At 45.2% G+C, this 23,437-nt stretch overlaps 2 protein-coding genes across 7 annotated transcripts in view; one reads left to right on the top strand and one right to left on the bottom strand.

Moving 5' to 3' along the window:
* Positions 1-23,437, bottom strand: part of LOC134341659 (gastrula zinc finger protein xLCGF3.1-like) — a 501,443-nt gene that overhangs the window by 15,518 nt on the left and 462,488 nt on the right. The gene's annotated exons all lie outside the window — the stretch shown is intronic.
* LOC134341577 (uncharacterized) lies at positions 590-23,411 on the top strand. 6 transcript variants are annotated; one of them, XM_063039433.1, is made up of 9 exons: positions 592-858; positions 3,948-4,084; positions 10,758-10,870; positions 13,077-13,351; positions 14,270-14,441; positions 14,541-14,591; positions 21,156-21,334; positions 22,250-22,421; positions 22,520-23,411. In XM_063039433.1, exons 3-9 carry the CDS (start codon positions 10,792-10,794, stop codon positions 22,576-22,578), a joined length of 987 nt encoding a protein of 328 aa, XP_062895503.1. In that variant the 5' UTR covers positions 592-858; positions 3,948-4,084; positions 10,758-10,791; the 3' UTR covers positions 22,579-23,411. The 6 variants fall into 6 exon arrangements, with proteins under 6 accessions (XP_062895508.1, XP_062895503.1, XP_062895507.1 ...); XM_063039437.1 differs by having other exon boundaries at positions 602-858; positions 21,168-21,334; XM_063039434.1 differs by lacking the exon at positions 592-858 and adding an exon at positions 1,083-1,122.

Genomic DNA, 23,437 nt, shown 5'->3' with positions numbered 1-23,437 from the left:
GATAGTGTGTCTTTGGGATCTTCTTCCTCAAAGTTTCCAAAGCGGAGTCTTTTTGGTGTGTTTAATTCCACAGAAGACAGATTCTTGACAGACAAGTGAGTGACGTGTTGCAGGCGGTGGCAGGCTTGGGCGTTCAGAGCACAGTTCAGTCGTGATCCTAGAATCATAGACACTGGCAGAACAGGACTGAGAGGCCGAATGTCCTGCTACTAATGAATATGCCAGCAGAAACTTCCGACAAATAGACCCGGTGAATTTAATATCCAGAGTTTTTCCATCAGTCACAGATGAGAAACGGTTGATGTATGTGTAAAGTAAATGCGATGTCAGGCAAATTCACCAGCGGAAGATTGTCTTAATTTCATCTGATTGCTGCGATCTGTAAGTGAACAATAAACTGAAGGAGAAGGGTTTACTTCTCTCGCTGTCAACTTTGACTGGTAGTTATCTCCGGGAGATGGTAATCTCGGCACAGCCGCGTCACAGTCGGACCACTATCCTCATGTTCCAACTGAGAACAACTGTGAACGTTGGCTTCAAAGCGGGTTGGCGTTAAAATCAATGGAAGTCCACACAATGGGGGCACAGTTGAATCTGGAGAAATGAAATCTCCACTGTTGAAAAGAAAACATTAATCCAAACGCATAATATTTCATCTGAGTTCACGGCGGGCTTCCTTCTGCTGTCTCTGTGCAATAAACCCACAGCGATCTTTGCCCTGAACTGCCACTGAGGTTTATATTCTGAGAATAAACTGGACCCAAGGTGAACAATATATCAAAGCGACGAAACCAACGAGCGGAACCAGGATTGGGGTTGTTCTTCCTCTCTGGAGCAGATCAAATTATCCAGAGAAAGGTAATCATTGCATCATGCTCTGAAGTATTAATTCTGGCTCGGACCACAGTTTAGAAAGACTCATTCAGGCAAGATGAGTCTTTGTGTGGTTCAACACAAGCGTTGTGGAACAGGGTGTGGGGTTACATGCTGGATAGACTGAAATTCAGGTTTATCAGCGTGTTAGCGACTGAACCTTGCCCAGGGTGTGATCACTTACTGTTAGGGCCCATAAAATTCAGATGCTCGGATTCGCTGAAACCAGAGGCAGGAGTCCAGCGGCAGGTAAGCACAGGGTTGGTACTGGGCTGTGTCATGGTGTTTTAATAACCACACTCGCCAGGGCAGTATTTCCACTATTGCTACCATATCAATATTGTCTTTAAAATCGCGCGGATTTGCCATCTGTTGCTTTATTGCTCTGATTGTGCATTTTTTAGGAAAGACTAGATGATGTGGCAATGATATTTATATTAACAAATATTGTATTAATTCTCACTGGCCGCAGACAAAATTAGGCAATTCTTCGTTCAGTGGGCACTTTAACATGTACCTCCTGTACTTGGTAATGTGGCAACTGAGTGCATGTCCAGGGGCTTCTGCTGTTGTTACCCGTCCGCTTCAATGCTGACCGCGCCGCCTCGTTCATCAACCTCAGCTTGTCTTTGCTGACTTAGTAGAATTAGAGGGAACACGATTTTGTCCTCTGGTACTGGATGAATGGGGGCATTTTACTATATTCGCTGGTATTAGATAAAGACAGGAGGTTGATTGTATTGGCTGTTATTTAGATGAATGAGGGGAGATTTTATCCGATGGTGTTTACATAAATGAATCCGGTGGTGTTCAGATCAATTAATTGCCGGTGACGGTGAACATCACGCGGTGTCTCGTCAGGAATGCGGAGACCATGTTTACTGTTGTAGCGAGACCAGAAAGAGATGGAGAGATGAGGTTATTTTTATGAAGTGGAGCTAGTGTGTCTCTGGAATTCTCTTCCTCAAAGGGAAAGAGAAGCAGCAGGGGCAGTTAGATCTGGGACAGGGAAAACAATACTCCAAATGCATCGTATTTCCTCAGAGTTCACAGCGCCCTTTCTTCTTCTGTCTCTGAGCAATAAATCCACAGCGATCTTTGCCCTGAGCTGTCGCTGTAGTTTATAATCTGATAATAAACAGGTTCCAAGCTGAACCATAAATCAAAGCGACGACAGCAACAGAAGTGGACCAGGATTGGGGTTGACTTCCTCTCTGGAGCAGGTGAACCTTTCGAGAATAACATAAACATTGCTTCCGCAGTGAAGTAGTAAGTCTGACTCGAACCTTATCTTAGAAAGACATTCAAGCAAAATGAGTCTTTGTGTAGTTTAACACAAGCGTTGTGGAACAGTGTGCGGCGTTACGTGCTGAATAAGCTGAAGTTCAGGTTTATGAGCGTGTTATCGACTGAACATTGCTCAGGGTGTGTCCTCGTACTGTTAGGACCCATAAAATTTAGATGCTCGGATTCGCTGAAAACAGACTCCGGAGTCCAACACCAGGTAAGAACAGGGCCATAAAGAGAAATGATATCGTGTTTTATTACCCCGCCTATCACGATAGTATTTCTAGAGTTTCTACCATTTCAATATTGTGCTGAAGATTGCGTGGATTGATATATAGGTGTTTTATTTTATGCTGTGTATTTTTCTGTGCGCAAAGACGGTATATATCTGGCAGTGGTATTTAAAATAAAAAATCCTGTAGTAAATCTTAGTCAGTTGATAAAATTCTGGACGTCTACACTCAGTGGGCAATTTTTATCTACCTCCTCTACCTAATAATGTTGCCACTGAGTGTATGTTCGGGGTTTACTGCGACGGTACCCCGTCCAAATCCAATATTCGGCGTTCAGTAACGCTCTTCTGCACTCCGCTTTTGGAGCGCATGGTTGTTTAAGTTACTGTCGCCTTCCCCTCGCATTTAATCAGTCTGGCCAATCTCCTTGATCTCTCTCATTAAGAAGGCGTTTTCACCCTCAGAACTGCTACTCACTGGATTTCCTTTTGTTTTGTTTTCGCACTATTCTCTGTAAACCGAGACTTTTGTGCGTGAAAAGTCCCAGGAGATGATAAGTTTCCGTAATGCTCATTCCACCCTGTCTGACACCAGCCATCATTCCACGGTCAAGGTCACTTAGATCGCATTTAATCCAAATTTGGATGTTTGCCTGAACAACAACTGAATCCCTTAACTATATCTGCATGTTTTTATCCTTTGAGTTGCTGCCACGCGATTAACAGATTCCCATTAATGAGCTGGTGTGCTGTTGTACCTAATAAAGTGGCCATTTAGTTCTTTTACCATTTAGACAGGCCCTCAGAGATTAAAGGAACTAGGGCTTTACTCTTTGGAGAGAAGGAGGATGAGAGGAGACATGATAGACGTGTACAATATAACAAGATAGAGTGGACAGCCAGCGCCTCTTCCCCAGGGCACAACTGCTCAATACAAGAGGACATGGCTTTAAGGTAAGGGGTGGGAAGTTCAAGGGGGATATCGGAGGAAGGTTTTTTCCCCCACTCAGAGAGTGGTTGGTGCGTGGAATACACTGCCTGAGTCAGTGGTGGAGGCAGATCCACTAGTGAAATTTAAGAGACTGCTTGGCAGGTATATGGAGGAATTTAAGGTAGGGGCTTATATGAGAGGCATGGTTTGAGTGTCGGCAGAACATTGTGGGCCGAAGGGTCTGTACTGTGCTGTATTATTCTGTGTTCTATGTTTACCTATCTCGAATATGGACAAAGGTGAGACTTGGGGCTGATTTTTGCGATTTTCCTGTTTCCAACAACAGGTTGTCGCTGACAAAGCAGTGGACTGTTACAAGTCTGAGGAAACCCGGAGAGATAGACAGTCACTGTTCCCTCTGAGCCGCGCCGGTGTGCGGCTGCGTTGTAATTGAAATGCTCCCGTCACAGAGCCGTTGTTGTAGCGCAATGGATTTGAATGCAGCTGGTATAAGGCTCATGAAACCGGAGAGCTTGTCTTTTGTTGTACTGTATTATATCATATCCTTCCATTAACAGATAAACTCAAAAGTTTTTTTTGTCGGTCCATTCTAAATATTCATAGATGCACATTCCAAAAAACAAGATAACAGAGATGCCGCGCGTTTCACAGGCCCGTGTGAAAACTTCTGGCTTAGAGCAATGGTTGATCCACGCAACAGCAAAAATACTAATCAGTGGAAACATTGAAGACCGGACCAGGTTAGATTTTATGCATATTATTCACGAATGAATGTGATACATTATCGTGTTTCATTATACTTTATTTTGCTATCCTATTTTATATTATTGGCTAGCTTGCCTTTATATTTCACCTTCTCTCTGCTTATTCCTTTTTTAATTTGCCTTCTTTTGATTATTAAAATGCTCCCCAATTCTCTAGCGTCAACTATTTTTCCTCTCCAGGATAACATCTTAAATCGGTATGTTGATAGTCCAACAAAAGCAGGAGCTGTACTGAACCTGGTGTTGGGTGATTATGCTAACTAGATGCCCGACCATTTGGAGATGAACCGTTAGGGCAGAACTCCTCAACTTTAAGGGAGCTATAGAGAATAAAATTGTAAACTTTGAGGGAGGGTAATGAATTGGATCAAGGTAAATTACGAATTCATAACGGAGGATCTAGTGAGAGCTAATGGGAAACAACTGTTTCTGGCAAGTCCACATCTGACATGTGGAGGGTGTTCATAGTCCATCTGCACGGGAAGTACAGGATGGGTACATTCCTGTACGAAGACATCACGAGATTGGCAGCGTAAGAGAACCTTAAATGTGAACAGAAGTGATGAATTTAGTCAAGCATGAAAAGGAAAAGTATGTAAAGCTTAGGAAGGTTGAATCAAACAGGGCCCTAGCGGATGTGTGTGAGGACCTTAATGAGTAACGTACTTCAGTATTTACCAAGGGGGAAGGACGTGGAGGATAGAGAGATCAGTGCCGAGAGCACCAGTACACTCGGGCATTTTGAAATAAAACAGGAGACACTGTTGGGTCTCTTAAAATGCATTATGACATACATGTCTCTAGGACCTGATGGGTTATACCGCAAGTTACAGAGGGGCAAGTGAGAGATTGCTGGGGCCTTGATCAATATCCTTGTGCCCTGCCAAGCCACAAGCAAACTCCCGGAGAACTGAAAGAGTACCTCATGTTGATTCATCATTCAAGACGTGATCATTGATGAGCATTGAAACTGCCGAGATACAGTCGGCTGTGAACCAAGTGCTGATAAATGGGACCAGTGTAGACAGTGAGTGGATGGTCAGAACCCCTCACTATAGGAAGCATTGGAAAGGGTACAGAGGAGATTTACCAGGATGCTGCCTGGTTTGGAGTGTATGGATTTGTCACAGTGGCGTGGGTATTGGGGAGCAATGGTGGACCCAAATGCAAGACACATCTTGTGAGGTTACTTAGGTTTAGTTTATTGTACGATACCAGGAGAGCAAGACAGAAACAGGAATATCGAACAGGATAAGGACTCGGAACTGAGACAAGGCTGGGACCAAGGGTCTGGGCTTGGACTCTGATTCGGCTCCCAGAACTAGGAGATACGAAGAGGCTAGGGTATGGACTCCGAGCCCGAGACTGGGCAAGGACCCATTACCTGGGTCTTGCCTCGGGCTCGGACCCCAGAACCAGGCATGGACATGACATGGGCTAGGGAGAGGAGGAACATGGAAAACAGAGCCTCGGTCTCGGGAGAGCAAGTACCTGAAACCTTAGACACATACACAGAACAGAGAGCCGGGACCCCTCTTTGGGTACAGGACATAGGGCCGGGACTCGCACACAGAACAGAGAGCCGGGACCCCTCCTTGGGTACAGGAGTTAGGCCCGGGACTCTTGACCCTCCGTGGGGCAAAGGCAAGACGGCCTAACTTACCCCCACAGAGGCGAGGACCAGACAAGACATAACCCCCCGCGGAGCAACGGCGAGACGGCCTGACTTACCCCACGGAGGCGAGGACAAGGCAAGACAAGGCCAACACGAATGGACACCAGATAGTACCTATCTAGCTCCGGTGATGGAACTAGACCGAAGTGCAGGCGGGGGCTGCAGACGAGGGCTAGAGGCGAGAGGGACAGAAAAGGGTTTCTGACAAGGGGGTAGAACAGGAAACACAGACCGCCAGTGCCAGGACATGACTCAGAACTGGGAAGCCGCCATGGCCAGGACATTACATGGTACTTGAACGCCGCCAGGACCAGGACTTGACATGGTATTTGAACGAGGCCCAGAGCCAGGTCTTGACTTGGAGCCTCTGGGTAGTGGCGCGCTCTCGACTCGGCCCGGGAACAGAAAACAGCGGTTCTTCATTCCCTCTGGCGGGTTAACTAACGGACCTACCTTGATGAGGAAACTTTGCAGGATCACTTCAGCGAGGTAACTGGACTGGGTTGCTCCGGTGAGGAAGGGCAAGCTACTGGCAGTCGCTTCGACAGAGACTAGGCTTACTCCAGCCACCGTGACTTTGCAGACGCTTCCTCCCCGAACAGCTGGAAGCCGGAGACTATAAATTACCGGTTCAGCCGAGTGTCAATTGCCTCTAATCACCTAAATCGAGGGACACGGGAAAACAGGGAATCAACAGTCCGGATCGTAACATAAACAAGCTAAATTTAAAGGGACCCCGATCCAGAGCATGACAGGATTATGATCAGAGATTAAGGGAGCTAGGGCTTTACTCTTTGGAGAGACGGAGGATGAAAGGAGACATAGTAGAGGTATAAAATATATTAAGAGGAAAACATAGAGTAGATAGCCAGCTTCTCTTCCCCAGGTCACCACTGCTCAATACAAAGGGACATGGCTTTAAGGTAAGGGGTGCGATGTTCAACAGGGATATTAAAGGAAGGTTTTTTTACTCAGAGAGTGGTCGGTGCGTGCAATACACTGCCTGAATCAGTGGTGGAGGCAGATACACTACTGAAATTTAAGAGACTACTAGACAGGTATATGGAGGAATTTTGGGTGGGGGTTATATAGGAGGCAGGGTTTGAGGGTCGGCACAACATTGTGGGCCAAAGGGCCTGTACTGTGCCGTACTATTCTTTGTTCTATCTATATTCTATGTATCAAGCATGGCCGGCCAAATGCCTGTTTCCATGCTGTGTGATCCACTACTCTGCACATGCTAAATTACGATGGTGGCACCACAAGGCATTGACTTCAAAACTCCACACCCTTCTGATGGAGACACAACCCCTGCCCTCAACACATGCGATCACATCTTACCTGCTTCTGACATTTAAAATACACTCAGAATGGTTTTCTCATTCAGTCAGAAGGTTATATTACATCCAACTCGTTCTCAGAGCTGACAAACCATACCCTCCCACAGCCGGTTCCACCTGTTGGTATGCCCTTTCATCCCCCTCCAGGGAAGCTGCATCACCATAAGACCGCCTGCCAATGAGGCATTGATTTATCCATTTTAGAATCTTTCCTGAAATCTCCTGGGTTCATAGATTGTTAAGCAGGCTCGAGTGTGCAACCTTGTCAAAGGGCTTTCGAAAATCCGAGTACACTACATCAACCGATTCACCTTTGTCTCCTGCTTGATAGTTCTTCAAAGAATTCCAACAGATTTGTCAGACAAGATTTTTCCTTGAGGAAACCATGCTGACTATGACTTATCATGTTTCTCCAAGTACCCTGAGACCTCATCCTTAATAATGAACTCCAACATCGTCCCAATCATTGAGGTCAGACTGACAGGCCTATAGTTGCCTTTCTTCCGCCTTTCTCCCTACTTGAAGAGTGGAGTGTCATTTGCAATTTTCCAGTCTTCCGGAATCAGTCTGGAATCTTGTGATTTTTGAAAGCTCTTTAATGCCTCCAAAATGTCTTCAGCCTCCACTTTCAGAACTGTGAGGTGTACACCATCTGGTCGGAGTATCGAATCTACCTTCAGATCTTTCAGTTTCCCAAGAGCCCTCTGTCTAGTTACGCAATTCATGACCCCGAAAGCTGGAACATCCACCATAGTGCTAGTATCTTCCACAGTGAAGACAGGCGCAAAATACCTATTCAGTTCTTCCGCCGTTGTGTTGTTCCCCATTGCTACTTCTCCAGCATCGTTTCCCAGTGGTCTGATATCCACTGTTGCCTCTCTTTTACACTTGATATATCTGAAGAAACTTCTGGTATCCTATGTAATATTATTGTCGCTAAATTTCATATTCCATCTTTACCTTCTTCATATCTTTTTTCAGTTGCCCTTCTGTTGGTTCTAAAAATAACGCAATCCTCTCATTTCCCACAACTGTTTGCTCTATTGTATGCTCTCTCTTTGGCTTTTATGTTGGCTTTGAGTTCTCTTGTTAGACACGTTTGTGTTAGCTGGCCAACTCCCCTCTCATGCCTCTGCAATTCCCTTTACTCCACGGTAACACTGATACATCAGACTTTAGCATCTCCTTCTCATATTTCAGGGCGAATTCTCTCATATTATGATTACTTTCCCCTCCGGGTTCTTATATCTGAAGATCTCTAATCAATTCTGGTTCATTGCACAACACCCAATGCAGAATAGTTGATTCCTGACTCGGCTTAACCACGAACTGCTCTATCGCGTAGGCATTCTAGAAACTCCCCTCTTGGGATCCAGCATCGACCTAATTTTCTAATCTACCTGCATATGGAAATCATCTATGGCTATTGTAATCTAGCTCTTTTGGCATGTATTTTCTATATCCCTTTGTAATTTGTAGACCACATTCTTACTACTGCTTGGAGGTCTGTGTCTAATTCCCATCAAGGTCTTTTTACCCTTACAGTACCTTAGCTCTATCAACAATGAATCAGCACATTCCAACACTATGTCACCTCTTTTTAATGAATTAATTTATTTTTTTTACCGACGGAGCAACGCAGCCCACTCTGCCTCCCTGCCTGTCCCTTCAATACAATGCGTATCCTTGGACATTAATAGACAATAGACAATAGACAATATGTGCAGGAGTAGGCCATTCGGCCCTTCTAGCCAGCACCGCCATTCACTGTGATCATGGCTGATCATCCACAATCAGTATCCGGTTCCTGCCTTATCCCCATAACCTTTGATTCCACTATGTTTAAGAGCTCTATCCATCTCTATCCTGAAAGCACCCAGAGACTTGGCCTCCACAGCCTTCTGGGGCAGAGCATTCCACATATCCACCACTCTCTGGGTGAAAAAGTTTTTACTTAACTCCGTTCTGAATGACCTACCCCTTATTCCTAAGCTGTGGCCTCTAGTTCTGAACTCACCCATCAGCGAGAACGTGCTTCCTGCCTCCAGCGTGTGCAATCCCTTAGTAATCTCCCAGCTATAATCTTTCAGCTATGATTCCATGATGCCTATAACATTATATCAGCCAATCTGCAGCTGTGTTGTCAGTTCATCTATATTATTCCTTATACAGCGCGCATAAAAATTAAAAACCTTCTGATCGGCATTCGGCCTTTTCGATCTTGTCCACCTTTAACATTGCATCTCACCCTATTGACAGCAATTTTGTCCTATCAACAGCCTCTCCTCGCTACGCATTGGCTCTGTTTGTAAACCAACAACCCCATCTTCAGCGTTATTATCCACCTTTCCTATGATAATTCTTATATAGTATTTTCCTCGTAGTTTCCTACGATACTTCTTGTAAAACTGTGATTAGAGTAATTTCTTCAGCTAATGGTTAATCTGTGGAATTTGTTGCCACACAGGGTGTTGGATGCTGTCATTGTGATACAGCAGAGACTATTATGTTCTTGATTGTAAGGCGATTGATTGTTTAAGGGACAATGCAGGAGAATAAGTTGGATCGGACCGGATGGGCCAAATAGCTTTATTATACTCGTTTTTCTAATGGTCTTACTGTGAACTGTAGGGTAAGTCCTTATCACTTCCAGATGTTGCGGTGTGAGGGACGATTATATGTTTGTTCATTGAGATCATTCTATTTGCATGCGGTGTTCAAATTTCAATGAGGTTTGATTTTAGAAATAGTAAGATCTAATGATTTTCGAGGTTTTTTTTTATGAGTCCGGGAACGTCTTGCAAACTTACTGCTACGCGACCATAATTGAAAGTTTAGAAATAGAAACGGGCACAGTGTCGTGTCCTAATAGTGTTCTAAAATCTCCTATTAGTGTTTACTATTAGTGTTCTCCTGATAGGGTTTTCATCAATGCCATGATCAAGCATATTAATACGTGTCTGAGAAACTGGTGAAGCGGCAGGGCTTCGGGTTCCTGGATCACTGGGACCCCTTCTGTGGGAGCCACGACCTGTAAAGTAAAAAAGGACGGCTTACAACTGAACCCAAAATATCTGAGTACGTAGGTTTAATAGAGCTGTTAGGCAGAGTTTAATCTATTTGGCAGTGGGGTGGGGACCGGTGTGTTAGGACTGAGGAAGGGTAAAACAGAAATAAATCGAAGGTAATCTGCAAAAGAGATGATAGAAAGGACAGGCGGGATTTGAGGCATAATAGCAGATAATGGTATGATTTAAAGGGCAATAGAGGCGTAGAAACAACAAATACTAGTCTGAAAATGAAATATTTGAGTGCACGCACCATAAGAAATAAAATAGACAATCTTGAATTTCAGCTGAAGATTAGCAAGTATGACCTTTTGGCCATCTCTGAATCTTGGCTGAATGATGGCTGCCATTGGGAGCTCAACGTCCAAAGATATCCTATGTATCGGAAAGATAGGTTAGTAGGCTGATATGGGGGGGAGGTGATATGGCCCTCTCTATAAGAAATAATAATACGTCATTAGAAAGGGCTGACATACCATCGGAAGGTGTAGTGTCTATATGGGTTGAGTTAAGAAATGGAGAAGGTAATAGGACCCTAATAACAGTTGTATCATTCCTCTAAACAGCAGCTGGAATGTGGATTACAAATTACAGCAGTAGATGGAAAAGGCGAGTCAGAAGGGCAATTTCATGATAATCGTCGGGGATTCTAACATGAAAGTGGATTGGGAAAAACCAGGTCAGTACTGGACCTCAAGAGAGAGTATTGGCAGGATGTCAAAGGGATGGTTTTTAAAACAGCGTTTTGTTGAACAGCTGGATTGGGTATCTTGCAATGATCCGGAGGTGATAAGAGAGCTTAATGTGAAGGAAAACATAGGGAACAGTGATCACAATATGATCGAGTTCACATTGAAATTTGAGTGCGTAGGCTGATCGGCAGAAAGCAGAGAGTGGGAATAAAATGATCCTTTTCCGTCTGGATAATGGTTACCAGTGGAGTTCCACAGGGGTCGATTTTGGACCGCTTCCTTTTATGATATGGGTCAATGAAGAATATAAGAACTGGGATGAAGACACTCGTGAGACAATACTTAGATTGTGTGCAGTTTTGGGCTCCTTATTTTAGAAATGATATACTGACATTGGAGAGGGCTTGGAGAAGACTCACGAGAATTATTCCAGGAATGAAAGTGTTACGGTATGAGGAACGCCTGGCAGCTCGTGGGCTGTATTTCCTCGAGTTCAGGAGAATGAGGGGCGATCTTATAGTAAAATTCCGAATTTTAAGAGGCCTGAGCAGATAGATATGGCAAAGTTATTTCCCATGGTAGGGGATTCTAGCACAAGAGGGCACAACTTCAGGATTGAAGGACGTCCATTTAGAACAGAGATGCGAAGAACTTCCTTTAGCCAAAGGGTGGTACCTCTAGTGAATTTTTTTACCACGAGCGGTTGCGGAGGCCAAGTCATTGGGTGTATTTAAGGCAGAGAAAGAGAGGTAGTTAATTAGCCAAGGCAACAAAGGGTATAGGAGAGAAGGCATGGGAGTGGGACTGACTGGAAGAATTAGATCAGTCTATGACTGAATGGTAGAGCAGACTGGATGGACCGAATGGTCTACTTCTGCTCCTATATCTTATGACCTTATATTTAAAGTAATAGTCAGATTGAGAAACATTTGTTGAGATCGTAGCTAAACCAAATTATCATTGTTGGCGACACCCGCGGATTTTTTATAGTTGTATGACGTGCTCTCAGCTCCGATATTGATTACAAAAGTTGGTGATTGTAAAGGTTGGTGTATTAGATCTTTTATTAGAAATCAGAAAACCTACAATCTGGTAGCAATGAAACTGAAGTCTACCGAAGTGTAAGTTCAGTGTATTTGAGTGGATAATAATAAAGGATATGACATACGTCAGTTCCCAGCTGTGAACAAAGTACAAATATGAAACTGATTCCCTTCACTTTCACCCCGCCACCACCCCACTCCGAAGCATAAGAAAAGCATAAATACGAAACACAGAATACAGTGCAGGTAGAGAGCAGATACATGGCTGCTACAGATAGGCTCAGCTTTGATTACGCGGTCTTCAATCTGAAGTATCAACGTACTGTCTGTCTTGTTCAATAATTCCAACATTTTGGTTTAGTTATTGCAAATCTGCTTTTGCCAGCTGGCTGTTTTTGATATATGGTGGGTCGACATTGTGTTTAACAAGGTGCTATGTAAATTTCTGATAATAACCAGATGATTGTGTAAATAAATCATGACCGGAGATTAGGAGATAATAATGATCTTAAAATCCTGCCGGAGAAGATGTCGTGGTTCTGGACAAGATGCCGCGATACCATGGGTAGAACTGCATTGTTCAGGACGTCAGTGTGTTTCTATGTAGACTCAAACCATATGTTGTCATGGGTGTCAATGCCGGGAGCTGTTAAACTGAAAGGGCACCGTGAGAATCAGGTGTGCCTAAGAAATCTGTATAATTCAGTGATGAGAGGAATGCATGTCCCATTGGTCAGCAGAAATGTTCCACCCCGCACTGCTGTAACAGCTGTCCATTAGTCACCATAGCGCCACCAGTGGTAGGAGGACAAAAGCAGTGGACGCTGTCTGCTCAGCCTGCCTTCCCTTTCCTATTGACACATCACTCCCAGTCCAGGACACAAGATTGGTTCCTAAAAGGGTGTTGCCTGCAATAAAGCGAGTAGATACTCCGGAGAATCGCGGAAAAGTGTACAATCCAGCGACAGAGGAAAAATGGGTATTGTGTGACTGTGGGTGCATGGGCGCAGGGATATTAGGCCGTATCAAGTCTTCAGTGGAAAGGCCCAAGATGTTTGGAATTGTGTCGTTGTATTTAAAAACAAAACAGTGTTCTCCTTTATACTTCAATTAATGCCTGACGCTCAACTGTTAATTTTGTTTGTAACAGCGCAGCAAAATCTGGCCCCAACTGTCCTCGACATGGCTGAACGGGCGGGCAGGGGAGGAGTTCCAGTGACGTCAACATCAGGAAAGGTCACGGGTATGTCCTTCACAGGTCCGAGCTCAGTGATCACCGAGCTCCTGGCAGGCTGCAACGACTCCCAGCTGCTGCAGCTGACGGATTTCTACCGGGACAGGCTGGAGAAGGCGATGGAAAGAGGAGTGTACGGAGTGAGCCTGGCGTTAAAGGATGAGAATCAGTTCAGCGGAGAGGAACATCAGGTGAGTTTGGGTTTGAATTTTCACACATCAGAGGACTGATGGCTGTCGGATCTCTGACTCATTGGATATTAAATTAGATAAAAGAACAACTGGGAAATAAATACTGTACATACAACCACAGAAATGTGAATCTGAACCAGTGATAGAAAGGGTTGAGAAGACCCCGCGGACTGATGAGTGGCTGCTCAGTGTTCAGAGTGAGTTGAGCAAGTAACAGTTCTGTAGGCTCACAGTATAAAATGGAAATATGACAGGAGGTTTCGGTTTGGGAAGGCTGTACAGTGTGACGGCGGGATGTCAGTGAGAACCGGGACATCATCAGTGGGTGCCACAGGAGCTCGAGTGTGTTCTGTTCTGGGCGGAGATGATTGTGTTACAATCTGCAGCAGCAAAACGTAACGTGTGCATGGGGGAATACTGCCATGTTGTAACGTGTAATCACTGAATACACCTCCACTGGAAAAGACAATGGAAAGGCATCAGGTGTCAGCTGGCAATCCGCTGTCATGTTTGACACTGGCGGACAGAGCAAATGAATCACATCATTTTTTCTGCAACTTCTCTGAGAATGTTCACTCTGCTATATAAAAAAAAAACTCCTGACTTCTTTCTTCCTCTGTGATCGTTATTTTCCGATTTTTTTTACATCGTCAACCCTGATGAGGAATTATTTATGGAATTGAAGATACGTCAATAAAGCCGTCACAGACCAGCCAGGATCTCATTGACTGGTAAACCAGCTTCACGGTGCATGTTCCTCCGTGTGCTCTGAACTCACAATGTACAGTCCATGTCCAGACAAGGTCTGCACCCGTCCGGGTGACTGCTCAGTATGATCCCGTTACAGCGCACATCATTTACTTCTCATTATCTGTGTGAATCTGTCGTTCCCAATATGTTCACCGTTACTCTTCACAGACAATCTCCGATCTCGCTGATAATGGCAAGAGGGCGGACAGTTCTAAACTCCTCCTGAGCCTGGTGATTGAGAAAGGCTCCCGCGCCCGGAGGGCGATGTGGGAAAACTTCGTGAAAATGCGCAATGTCGTCCCAAAGTTGGACAAAATACTGAAAGAAATTCAGGAACATGGTGAGTTAATATCAGAGATTGATCTAATTTAGGATTCAGGATCTACATATTTAATAATTTCACGCATTTCAATTCCCCAAATTGTTTAAATCCGAACAGGTTGTGTTCCGATCCATCGACCCGTCCCGGAGATTCCTTGTGAGCTGAAAGGTAAGTGAAGAAACCACTGCTTCCACCACAGGTTGTCATTGTGTAGGGCCATATCGTTGCTGAGACACGTGCATTTGACCAGGTAAATGTTGGCAACATGGCACAGTGAGACGCATCGAAAATGTTTGCTGGAGGGTTGGTTTACATAGGACATAGAGGGTGGATAAATCTCCTGCACATGATGGAATGCACCCTCGGGTCCTGAATGAAGTATCTGGAGAGATTGCAGAGTCATTAACGATGATCTTTCAAGAACTGATCGATTCTGGCGCTATACTGGATTACTGAAAAATTGCAAATGTTTCTCCGCTTTTTAAGAAGGGTGGGAGGCAGCAGAAAGGAAACAATAGACTAATTAGCCTAACATCAGTAGTAGGGAACTTCTTGGAATCGATGGTTTGGGATGAGATGACGGAGTACCTGGGGACAAATGGCAAGATTGGCCAAAGGCAGCATGGTTTCCTGAAAGGAAAATCCTGCCTGACAAACCTACTACAATTCTTTGAGGAAAGTGCAAGCAGGGTAGACAAAGAAGATGCAGTAGATGTGATGTACTTGGATTTTCAGAGGGCCTTTGACAAAGTGCTGCACAAGAGGCTTCTTAGGAAGATACTAGTCCATGGAATTACAGGGAAATTACTAGCATGGGTGGAGCATTGGCTGGTCGGCAGGAAACAGAGAGTGGGAATAAAGGGAACGTATTCTGTCTAGCTGCCAGTTACCAGATGAGTTCCACTGGGGTCGGTGTTAGGACCGCTGTTTTTCACAATGTATGTCTATGATTTGGACTGTGGTATTAATGGGTTTGTGGCTAAATTTGCCGATGATACAAAGATAGGTGGAGGAGCGTGTAGTGTTGTGGAAGCAGAGAGCCTATAGAGAGACTTAGATCTTTTAAGGTAATAGGCAAAATAGTGGCAAATGAAATAGAATGTTGGAAACTGTATGCTCATGTATTTTGGTGGAAGAAATAAACGTCAGACTATTATTTCGATGGGGAGAGAATACAAAATGCAGGGAGGCAAAGGAACCTGGGAGTCCTTGTGCGAGATACCTTATAAGTTAACCTCCAGGTTCAGTCGGCTGTGAAGAAGACGAATGAAATGTTTTCATTCATTTCTTGAGGTATAAAATATTAGAGCATGGATGTGATGCTGAGGCTCTATAAGGCACTCGTGAGACTACACTTGGAGTATTGATTGCAGTTTTGGGCTCCTTATTTTAGAAAGGATATACTTATATCGGAGAGAGTTCAGGGAAGATTCACGAGTATGATTTGAGGAATGAAAGGGCTACCTGATGAGGAACGTCTGGCAGCTCTTGGGCTGTACTCCCTGGAGTTTAGGGGAATGAGGGGAGATCTCATAGCAACATTACGAATGTTAAAAGGCCTGAACAGATTACATATGGCAAAGTTATTTCCCATGGTCTGGGATTCCACGATAAGAGGGCACGACTTCAGGATTGAAGAACGTTATTTTAGAACTGAGATGCGGAGAAATCACTTTAGTCAGAGGGTGGTAAATGTGTGGAATTTGTTGCTACGAGCGGCTGTGGAGGCCAGGTCACTGGGTGTACTTAAGGCAGAGATAGATAGGTTCCTGATTAGCCAGGGCATCAAAGAGTATGGGGTGAAGGCAAGGGAGTGGGAATGACTGGAAGAATTGGAACAGCCTATGATTGAATGGCGGAGCAGACTCGATGGGTCGAATAGGTACTCCTGCTCCAATATCTTATGATCTTATGGCATTATGAGGAACAACATAGAAAGTTGGAGTGTTTGCTGCAAGGGAACACACCTCTCAGGATCCGGCAACGACAGGTCCCTCCACCGGAGTCAGAATGGAGAAGACAACCATCTGAAGGAGTGAAAATCAGATTTTCTTTTTTTTTTTTTTTTTTTTTTTTACTGCGAAGAGTGAAATCGTTTCCCTACAGCCACCCAACCCCAGAACAGCGCTCATCCGAAATCACTCTTTAAAATTCCCTCTGATCCTACAAGTCATCAATTTTAGAACTGGGAGTCCATTGAAGCTCTCATCAGAGGGAAAAGAATGGCAGTATCCATTTAATCAGAAAAGCAGTTAACATCCCAAACTGGTCTGTTCAACCCCAAAGCTGCATATGGAACCCCCTCTGTTCACATCTGCACGCCCTCAGTGCAAACACAGCTGCAGTTATCCAGTGTAAGTTCCAACTCAATAATCCTGGGCAGTCCATCAGGAGACAGTGTTAGTGAGGCTGAGATGGAGGACAAAATACTCAACTCTGTCCACAGAAGCTGAAATTCATGTGTGCCGGTGTTGTGTGATGGAGACCGTGGAAGGGTAATAGATGGGAATTAGGACAGAGAAACCGATGGTTGTGGGATTGCGGCAGAGCGAGTGCAAAGCACTGAAAATATCTGAAACAAAATTGCGGTTAATTACATTATGTTCGGCTGGATAAGCTGCTCGCTACATCCGTAAGCGCATTGTGTCTGTGAAAATGGAGCCCGAGGCAGTACATGGGCACAAGCGATTGTAAGGCTGCATAATCGCAGACTGCGTTGGATCACTCAACGCCAAATTTACGAGGAGAGGGCAAAGGAAAGGCAGATATTGCACAAGTTACTAATATTACAGTACCCATGCTTTATTTGAACTGGGTCAGTCTCTCTCATTGCCAAGTTCAAGTTCTAAAGATACAAATTTATGTATGGCTCCAGTGATAGATGTTTCAGGAAGTTTACAATCTGCTCAAGTCTCTGTCACCACTGTTAATGCTTTTCCAGTCCACATTCAGACAATAACGCCCCTCAGTTGCCATACACCATGGATACGGTACATAGAACATAGAACATTGACATTCAGCACATTAGAAGCCCTCCGGTCCACAGTGCTGTGCCGACTATGTAACCTACTATTGAAACTGCCGAGAATTTCCGCAGCGCATAGACCTCTATTTTTCTCAGCTCCATGTTACTATCCAAGTAGCTCTTATCAGTACGTCAGGTATCGGCTTCCACCACCGCCACTGGCAAATGCATTCCACACACCCACCACTTCCTAATTAAAACCAAAAAAAAATCTTACCCATGACATCCCCTCGGTAACTATTTCCAAGCACCTAAAATCTATGCCCCTCGTGTTACCATTTCAGCCCCGGGAAAAAGCCTCCGGCTATCCACACGATCAATGCCCCTTATCCTTTTATACATCTCTATCAGGTCACCGCTCATCCTCCATCGCTCCAAGGAGAAAACGCCAAGTACATGCAACCTACTGTCATAATGTCCACCCTCCAATCCAGGCAACATCCTTGTCAATCTCCTCTGCATTCCCTCTATAATATCCACATCTTTCATGTAGTGAGGTGACCAGAACTGAACAGAGTAGTCCGTGGTGTCTGACCAAACTTTGAAATAACTGTAACATTATCGCACAGCTCCTGAACTCAGTCCCAGGACTGATGGATGCCAACACACCATACGCATTCTTAACAACACTGTCAACCTGCGCAGCGGCTTCGAGTGTCCAATTGACACTGGCCTCAAGGTCTCTCAGATTCTCCACACTGTCATGAGTCTTACGATTTACATGTACATTATATTCTGTCTTCAAATTGGACCTACCGAAATGAACCACTTCAGGCCTATGTGGGTGGAAGTCCATCTGCCACTTCTCAACCCAGTTCTGTATCCTATCAATGTTCCGCTGTAACTTCTCACAACCCTCCAGACTATCCACAACATCACCAACATTTGCGCCATCAGCAACCTTACGAACCCACCCTTCAACCTCTGCAGCCAGGTCATTAACAAACTCAGAGGGTGGGGGACAAGAACGGTTTTCTGTGGAGCACCTTGGGGCTCCAGCCTCCACGCAGTATACGAAGTATCTACGACCACCCTTTTCCTTCTCTGGGCAAGCCAATTGTGGATCCACAAAAGGTCTCCTTGGATCCCATGCCTCATTACTTTCTGAACGGGGAACCCTTGCATGGGGAACCTTATCCAATGCCTTATTCAGATCCATATCCACTATCATCACTACTCTACCTTCACCAATGTGTTTTGTTGCATCCTCAAAGAATTCAATCAGGTACGTAAGGCACGACCTGCCCTTGCAAAGCCATGCTGACTATCCTTAATCAGATTATGTCTCTCCAAATGCTCATAAATCCTGCCTCTCACAATCTTCTCCAACAACTTGCCCAACTCTGATATTGATGATGCAGACATCATCACCAGAGGCTCAACAATCTCTTCCCTCTCTTTCCACATCAGCCTGGGGTATATCTCATGCGGTCCAGTGACTTAAATCGAACTGAATGCTTCTCACAGCTCCAGCACATCCTCTTTTTTAACGTCTACATACTCAAGCTTTTCAGTCCACTATAAGTCATCCTCAGAGTTGCCAAGGTCATTTTCCCCGGTGAATACTGATGCAAAGTATTCATTAAGTACCTCCGCTACCTCCTATGACTCCATGCACACGTTCCCAATATCGCACCTGATTAGCCTATTCCCACATGGCTCATCCTCTTGCTTTTCACCTACTTGTAGAATGCTTTGGGGCTTCGCTTAATCCTGCTCACCAAGGCCTTCTCATGGCCCCTTCTGGCTCTCTTAATTCCATTCTTAAAATGCTTTCTCGCAAACTTGTAATTTTCAAGCGCTCTACCGGTACCTAGTTTCTTGAACCTTTCGTAAGTGTTTCTTTTCTTCCTAACTAGATTTCCTACATCCTCTATACAACATATTTTTTTTTACCTCTACCATCCTTTCCCTTCTTCAATGGGACATACCTATGCAGAACTCGATGAAAATGTTCCCTGAAGATTTGCCAAATTTCTGCTGTGCATTTCCCAGAGAACATTTTCTCCGAATTTATGTTGTCAAGTTCCTACCTAATAACATCATATTCCCCCCCCGCCCACCACCACCCAAATTAAATGCTTTCCCAAATTGTCTGCATATGTCCCTCTCCAGCGCTCTGGTGAAGGAGATAGAGTTGTGGTCACTACCTCCAAAATGGCCTTCCACCGAGAGATCTGTCACCTGACCGGGTTCGTTTTCCAATACCAGTTCAAGCACAGACTCTCCTGTAGATGCCTTATTTACATATTGTGCCAGAAACCTTCCTGAACACACCTAACAAACTCCGCCCCATCTAAACCCCTTGTGCTAAGGAGACGACCATCAATATTAGGAAAGTTAAAATCTCCCATCACAACAGCCATACTATCATTGCGCTGTTCCAGAATCTGCCTCCCTGTGTGCTCCTCGATATCCCTGTTACAATTGGGATAGTAGTTATTGGGACAGTAGAGTTATTGCCCCTTTCCTGTTTCTGACTTCCATCCACACAGACTCGGTGGACCATCCCTCCATGTCTTCCTCCTTTTCTTCAATCGTGGCATTATCACTAATTAACTATGCCACACCCCTACCTCTTTTGCCTCCCTCTCTGTTCTTTTTGAAACATCTAAAGCCTGGCACATTCAGCATCCATTCTTGCTCCTGAGACATCCCAGTCTCTGTAATAGCCATAACGTCATACTTCCACGTATTATTCCACGCTCTTTTAATCGGCCTTGTTTATGATACTCCTTGCATTGAAATAGACAGATTCAAACCATCAGGCTGAGTGCATCTTTGTCCTAACGTCTGCCTATCCTTCCTCACAAACTCCCTACAAGCTGCCTGTACTTGCGTTCCAACCACCCCATCCATTGCCTCTTCACTTCGGTTCCCACCTCCCTGCACATCCAATTTAAACCCTCCCCAAAAGAATTAGCAAACCTGCCCGCCATTATATTGGTCCCCCTCGTATTCAAGTGGAACCCGTTCTTTTTCTACAGGTCACGCTTGCCCCAGAAGAAGTACCAATGATCTAAAAATCTGAATCCCTGGAATGAGTATAATCTCCGCTCCGTCTTTCCCCACCTCTCACTTCCCCCTCTCCTCTGCGTCTCTCCCCACCCCTCCCATCCCCTTCTCCACTCCTTCTCTCCCCATCCTTCCCTTCACCCCGTCCTCTCCGTCTCTCTCCACCCCTCCCATCCCCCTCTCCACTCCTTCTCTCCCCATCCTTCCCTTCCCCCCCGTCCTCTCCGTCTCGCAGCACCCCTCCCTTCTCCATCTCCTCTCCGTCTCTCCCCTGCCCTCCCTTCCTCCTCTACTCTCGTCTCTCCCCAACCCTCCCTTCCCTCTCCACTCTCTCTATCCCATCTCCTCACCTCCCCTCCCCTCTCTTCGCCTCTCTGCACCCCCCCGCTCAACCCCCTCTGCCGCCCTCTGTACCCCTGTCCCCCTCCATCTTCCCACTCCCTCTCTCTCTCGACTCCCTCTCTCCCTCTCCCCCCTTTCTCTCTCTCTCCCCACTCTCTCTCTGTCTCATCCTTGTCTCCCACCTCCATTTCACACACCCCCACCAGCGGATTTCTGACCCATCCTATCTGACCCCCTCTCCACGTACTATATTTATCTTGAACAGTGTTTAATGACCTGGCGCACACAATCTTTAGGTTCCAGAGAGACTGTTGCTGCCGAATATGGGGTCTGCAATTGATTTTCCCCAGTTTTCTTCACAGATCCGAGCTCAGTGATCGCCGAACTCCTGGCGAGCTGGAATGATTCCCAGCTGCTGCAGCTGACGGATTTCTACCTGGACAGGCTGGAGCAGGCGATAGAAAGAGGGGTGCACGGAGTGAGCCTGGCGTTAACAGCTGAGAATCAGTTCAGTGGAGCGGAACATCAGGTGAGTGGGAGGGACAATGAGGTTGAATTTTCACACATTACAGGACCGATGGGTGTCGGAACTCTGACTCGTCGGATATTAAATTAGATAAAGGAACAACTGGGAAATAAATGCTGTACATACAATCACAAAAATGTGAATCTGAACCAGTGATAGAAAGGGTTGAGAAGACTGATGAGTGGCTGCTCAGTGTTCAGAGTGAGTTGAGCAAGTAACAGTTCTGTAGGCTCACAGTATAAAATGGAAATACGGCGGGAGGTTTCGGTTTGGGAAGGCTGTACAGCGTGAAGGCAGGATGTTAGTGAGAAGCGGGACATCATCAGTGGGTGCTACAGGAGTTCGACTGTGTTCTGTTCTTGGCGGAGATGATTGTGTTACAATCTGTAGCAGCAAACAGTGTGGATCGGAGAATACTGTCATATTGTAATGTTTAATCACTGACTAAACCTCCGCTGAAAAAGGCAATGGAAAGGCACCAGGTGTCAGCTGGTAATCCGCTGTCATGTTGGACACTGGCGGACAGAGCAGATGATTCACATGATCTTTTCTGATACTTTTTTTTCTGAAACTGCTCACTCTGTTATAAAAATTCTCCTGACTTATTTCTTCATCTGTGATCCTATTTTCTGATTTTTGCTTTACACCGACAAATCCGGTGAGGAATTATTTATGGATTTGAAGCTACGTCAATGAAGCCCTCACGCACAATCCAGGATTTCATTGACTGGTGGACCAGGTCCACGGCGAATGTCCCTCTGTGTGCTCTGGACTCAGAATGTACAGTCCATGTCTCGACAGGATCAGCACCTGTCCGGGTGACTGCTCAGTGTGATCCCGTATCAGAGCACATCATTTACTTCTCATTGTCTGTGTGAATCTGTCAGTCCCCAATATATTCACTGTTATTCTTCACAGACAATCTCTGATCTCGCTGATAATGGAAAGAGGGCGGACAGTTCTAAACTCCTCCTGAACCTGGTGATGGAGAAAGGCTCCCGCGCCCAGAGGGTGATGTGGGAAACCTTTGTGAAAATGCGCAATGTCGTCCCAAAGTTGGACAAAATTATGAAGGAAATTCAGGAACATGGTGAGCCAATATCAGAGTCTCATTACTTTAGGATTCAAGTTCTACATATTTAATAATTTCACGCATTTTAATTCCCCAAATTGTTTAAATCCGAACAGGTTGTGTTCCGATATATCGACCCATCCCGGAGATTCCCAGTGAGCTGAATGGTAAGTGAAGAAACCGCTGTTTCAGCGAATGGTTGATTTTGTGTATGGGTCATATCTTTGCTGTGCCAGGGAGAGACCAGGTAAATGTTGGCAACGTGACATAGTGAGACCTATGGAAAATGTTTGCTGGAAGGTTGGCTTTCGCAGGACATGGGGGGTAGATAAATCTCCTGTACATGATGGAATTCACCCTCGGGTCCTGAAGGAAGTAGCTGGAGAGTTTGCAGAGTAATTAACGAAGATCTTTCAAAAATCAATAGATTTTGGCACTGTACCCGACTACTGGAAAATTGCAAATGTTACTCCTCTATTTAAGAAGGGTGGGAGGCAGCAGGAAGGAAACTATAGACCAGTTAGCCTGGCATCAGTGGTAGGGAAGTTCTTGGAATCGATTGTTAGAAATGAGATTATGGAGGACCTGGAGAGACATGATAAGATAGGCCAAAGCCAGCATGGTTTCCTGAAAGGAAAATCCTGCCTGACAAACCTACTGCTATTCTTTGAGGAAATTACAAGCAGGGTAGACAACGTCGATGCATTCGAAGTGATGTACATGGATTTTCAGATGGCCTTCGACAAGGTGCTGCACGTGAGGCTGCTGAGGAAGATAAGACCCATTGAATTACATGGAAATTACTAGCGTGGGTGGAGCATTGGGTGGTCGGCAGAAAACAGAGAGTGGGAATAAGGGGATCCTATTCTGGCTGACTGCCGGTTACCAGTGGAGTTCCAACGGGGTCGGTGTTGGGATCGCTGTGTTTTACGATGTATATCTATGATTTATACTACGGTATGAATGGATTTGTGGTTAAATTTGCCGATGCTATAAAGATAGGTGGAGGAGCAGGTCGTGCTGAGGAAACAGAG

Source organism: Mobula hypostoma, unplaced genomic scaffold (assembly GCF_963921235.1).
Source record: "Mobula hypostoma unplaced genomic scaffold, sMobHyp1.1 scaffold_36, whole genome shotgun sequence".
Lineage (NCBI taxonomy): Eukaryota > Metazoa > Chordata > Chondrichthyes > Myliobatiformes > Myliobatidae > Mobula > Mobula hypostoma.
This window is presented reverse-complemented; position numbering and strand designations above follow the sequence as displayed.

Coding starts and splice junctions, on each gene's coding strand:
- LOC134341577 (XM_063039433.1), top strand. CDS start 10,792: ATGGAAAAGGCGAGTCAGAAGGGCAATTTCATGATAATCGTCGGGGAT. Junction 10,871..13,076: donor AGTGGATTGGGAAAAACCAG/GTCAGTACTGGA, acceptor TGTTTGTAACAG/CGCAGCAAAATCTGGCCCCA. Junction 13,352..14,269: donor TCAGCGGAGAGGAACATCAG/GTGAGTTTGGGT, acceptor TACTCTTCACAG/ACAATCTCCGATCTCGCTGA.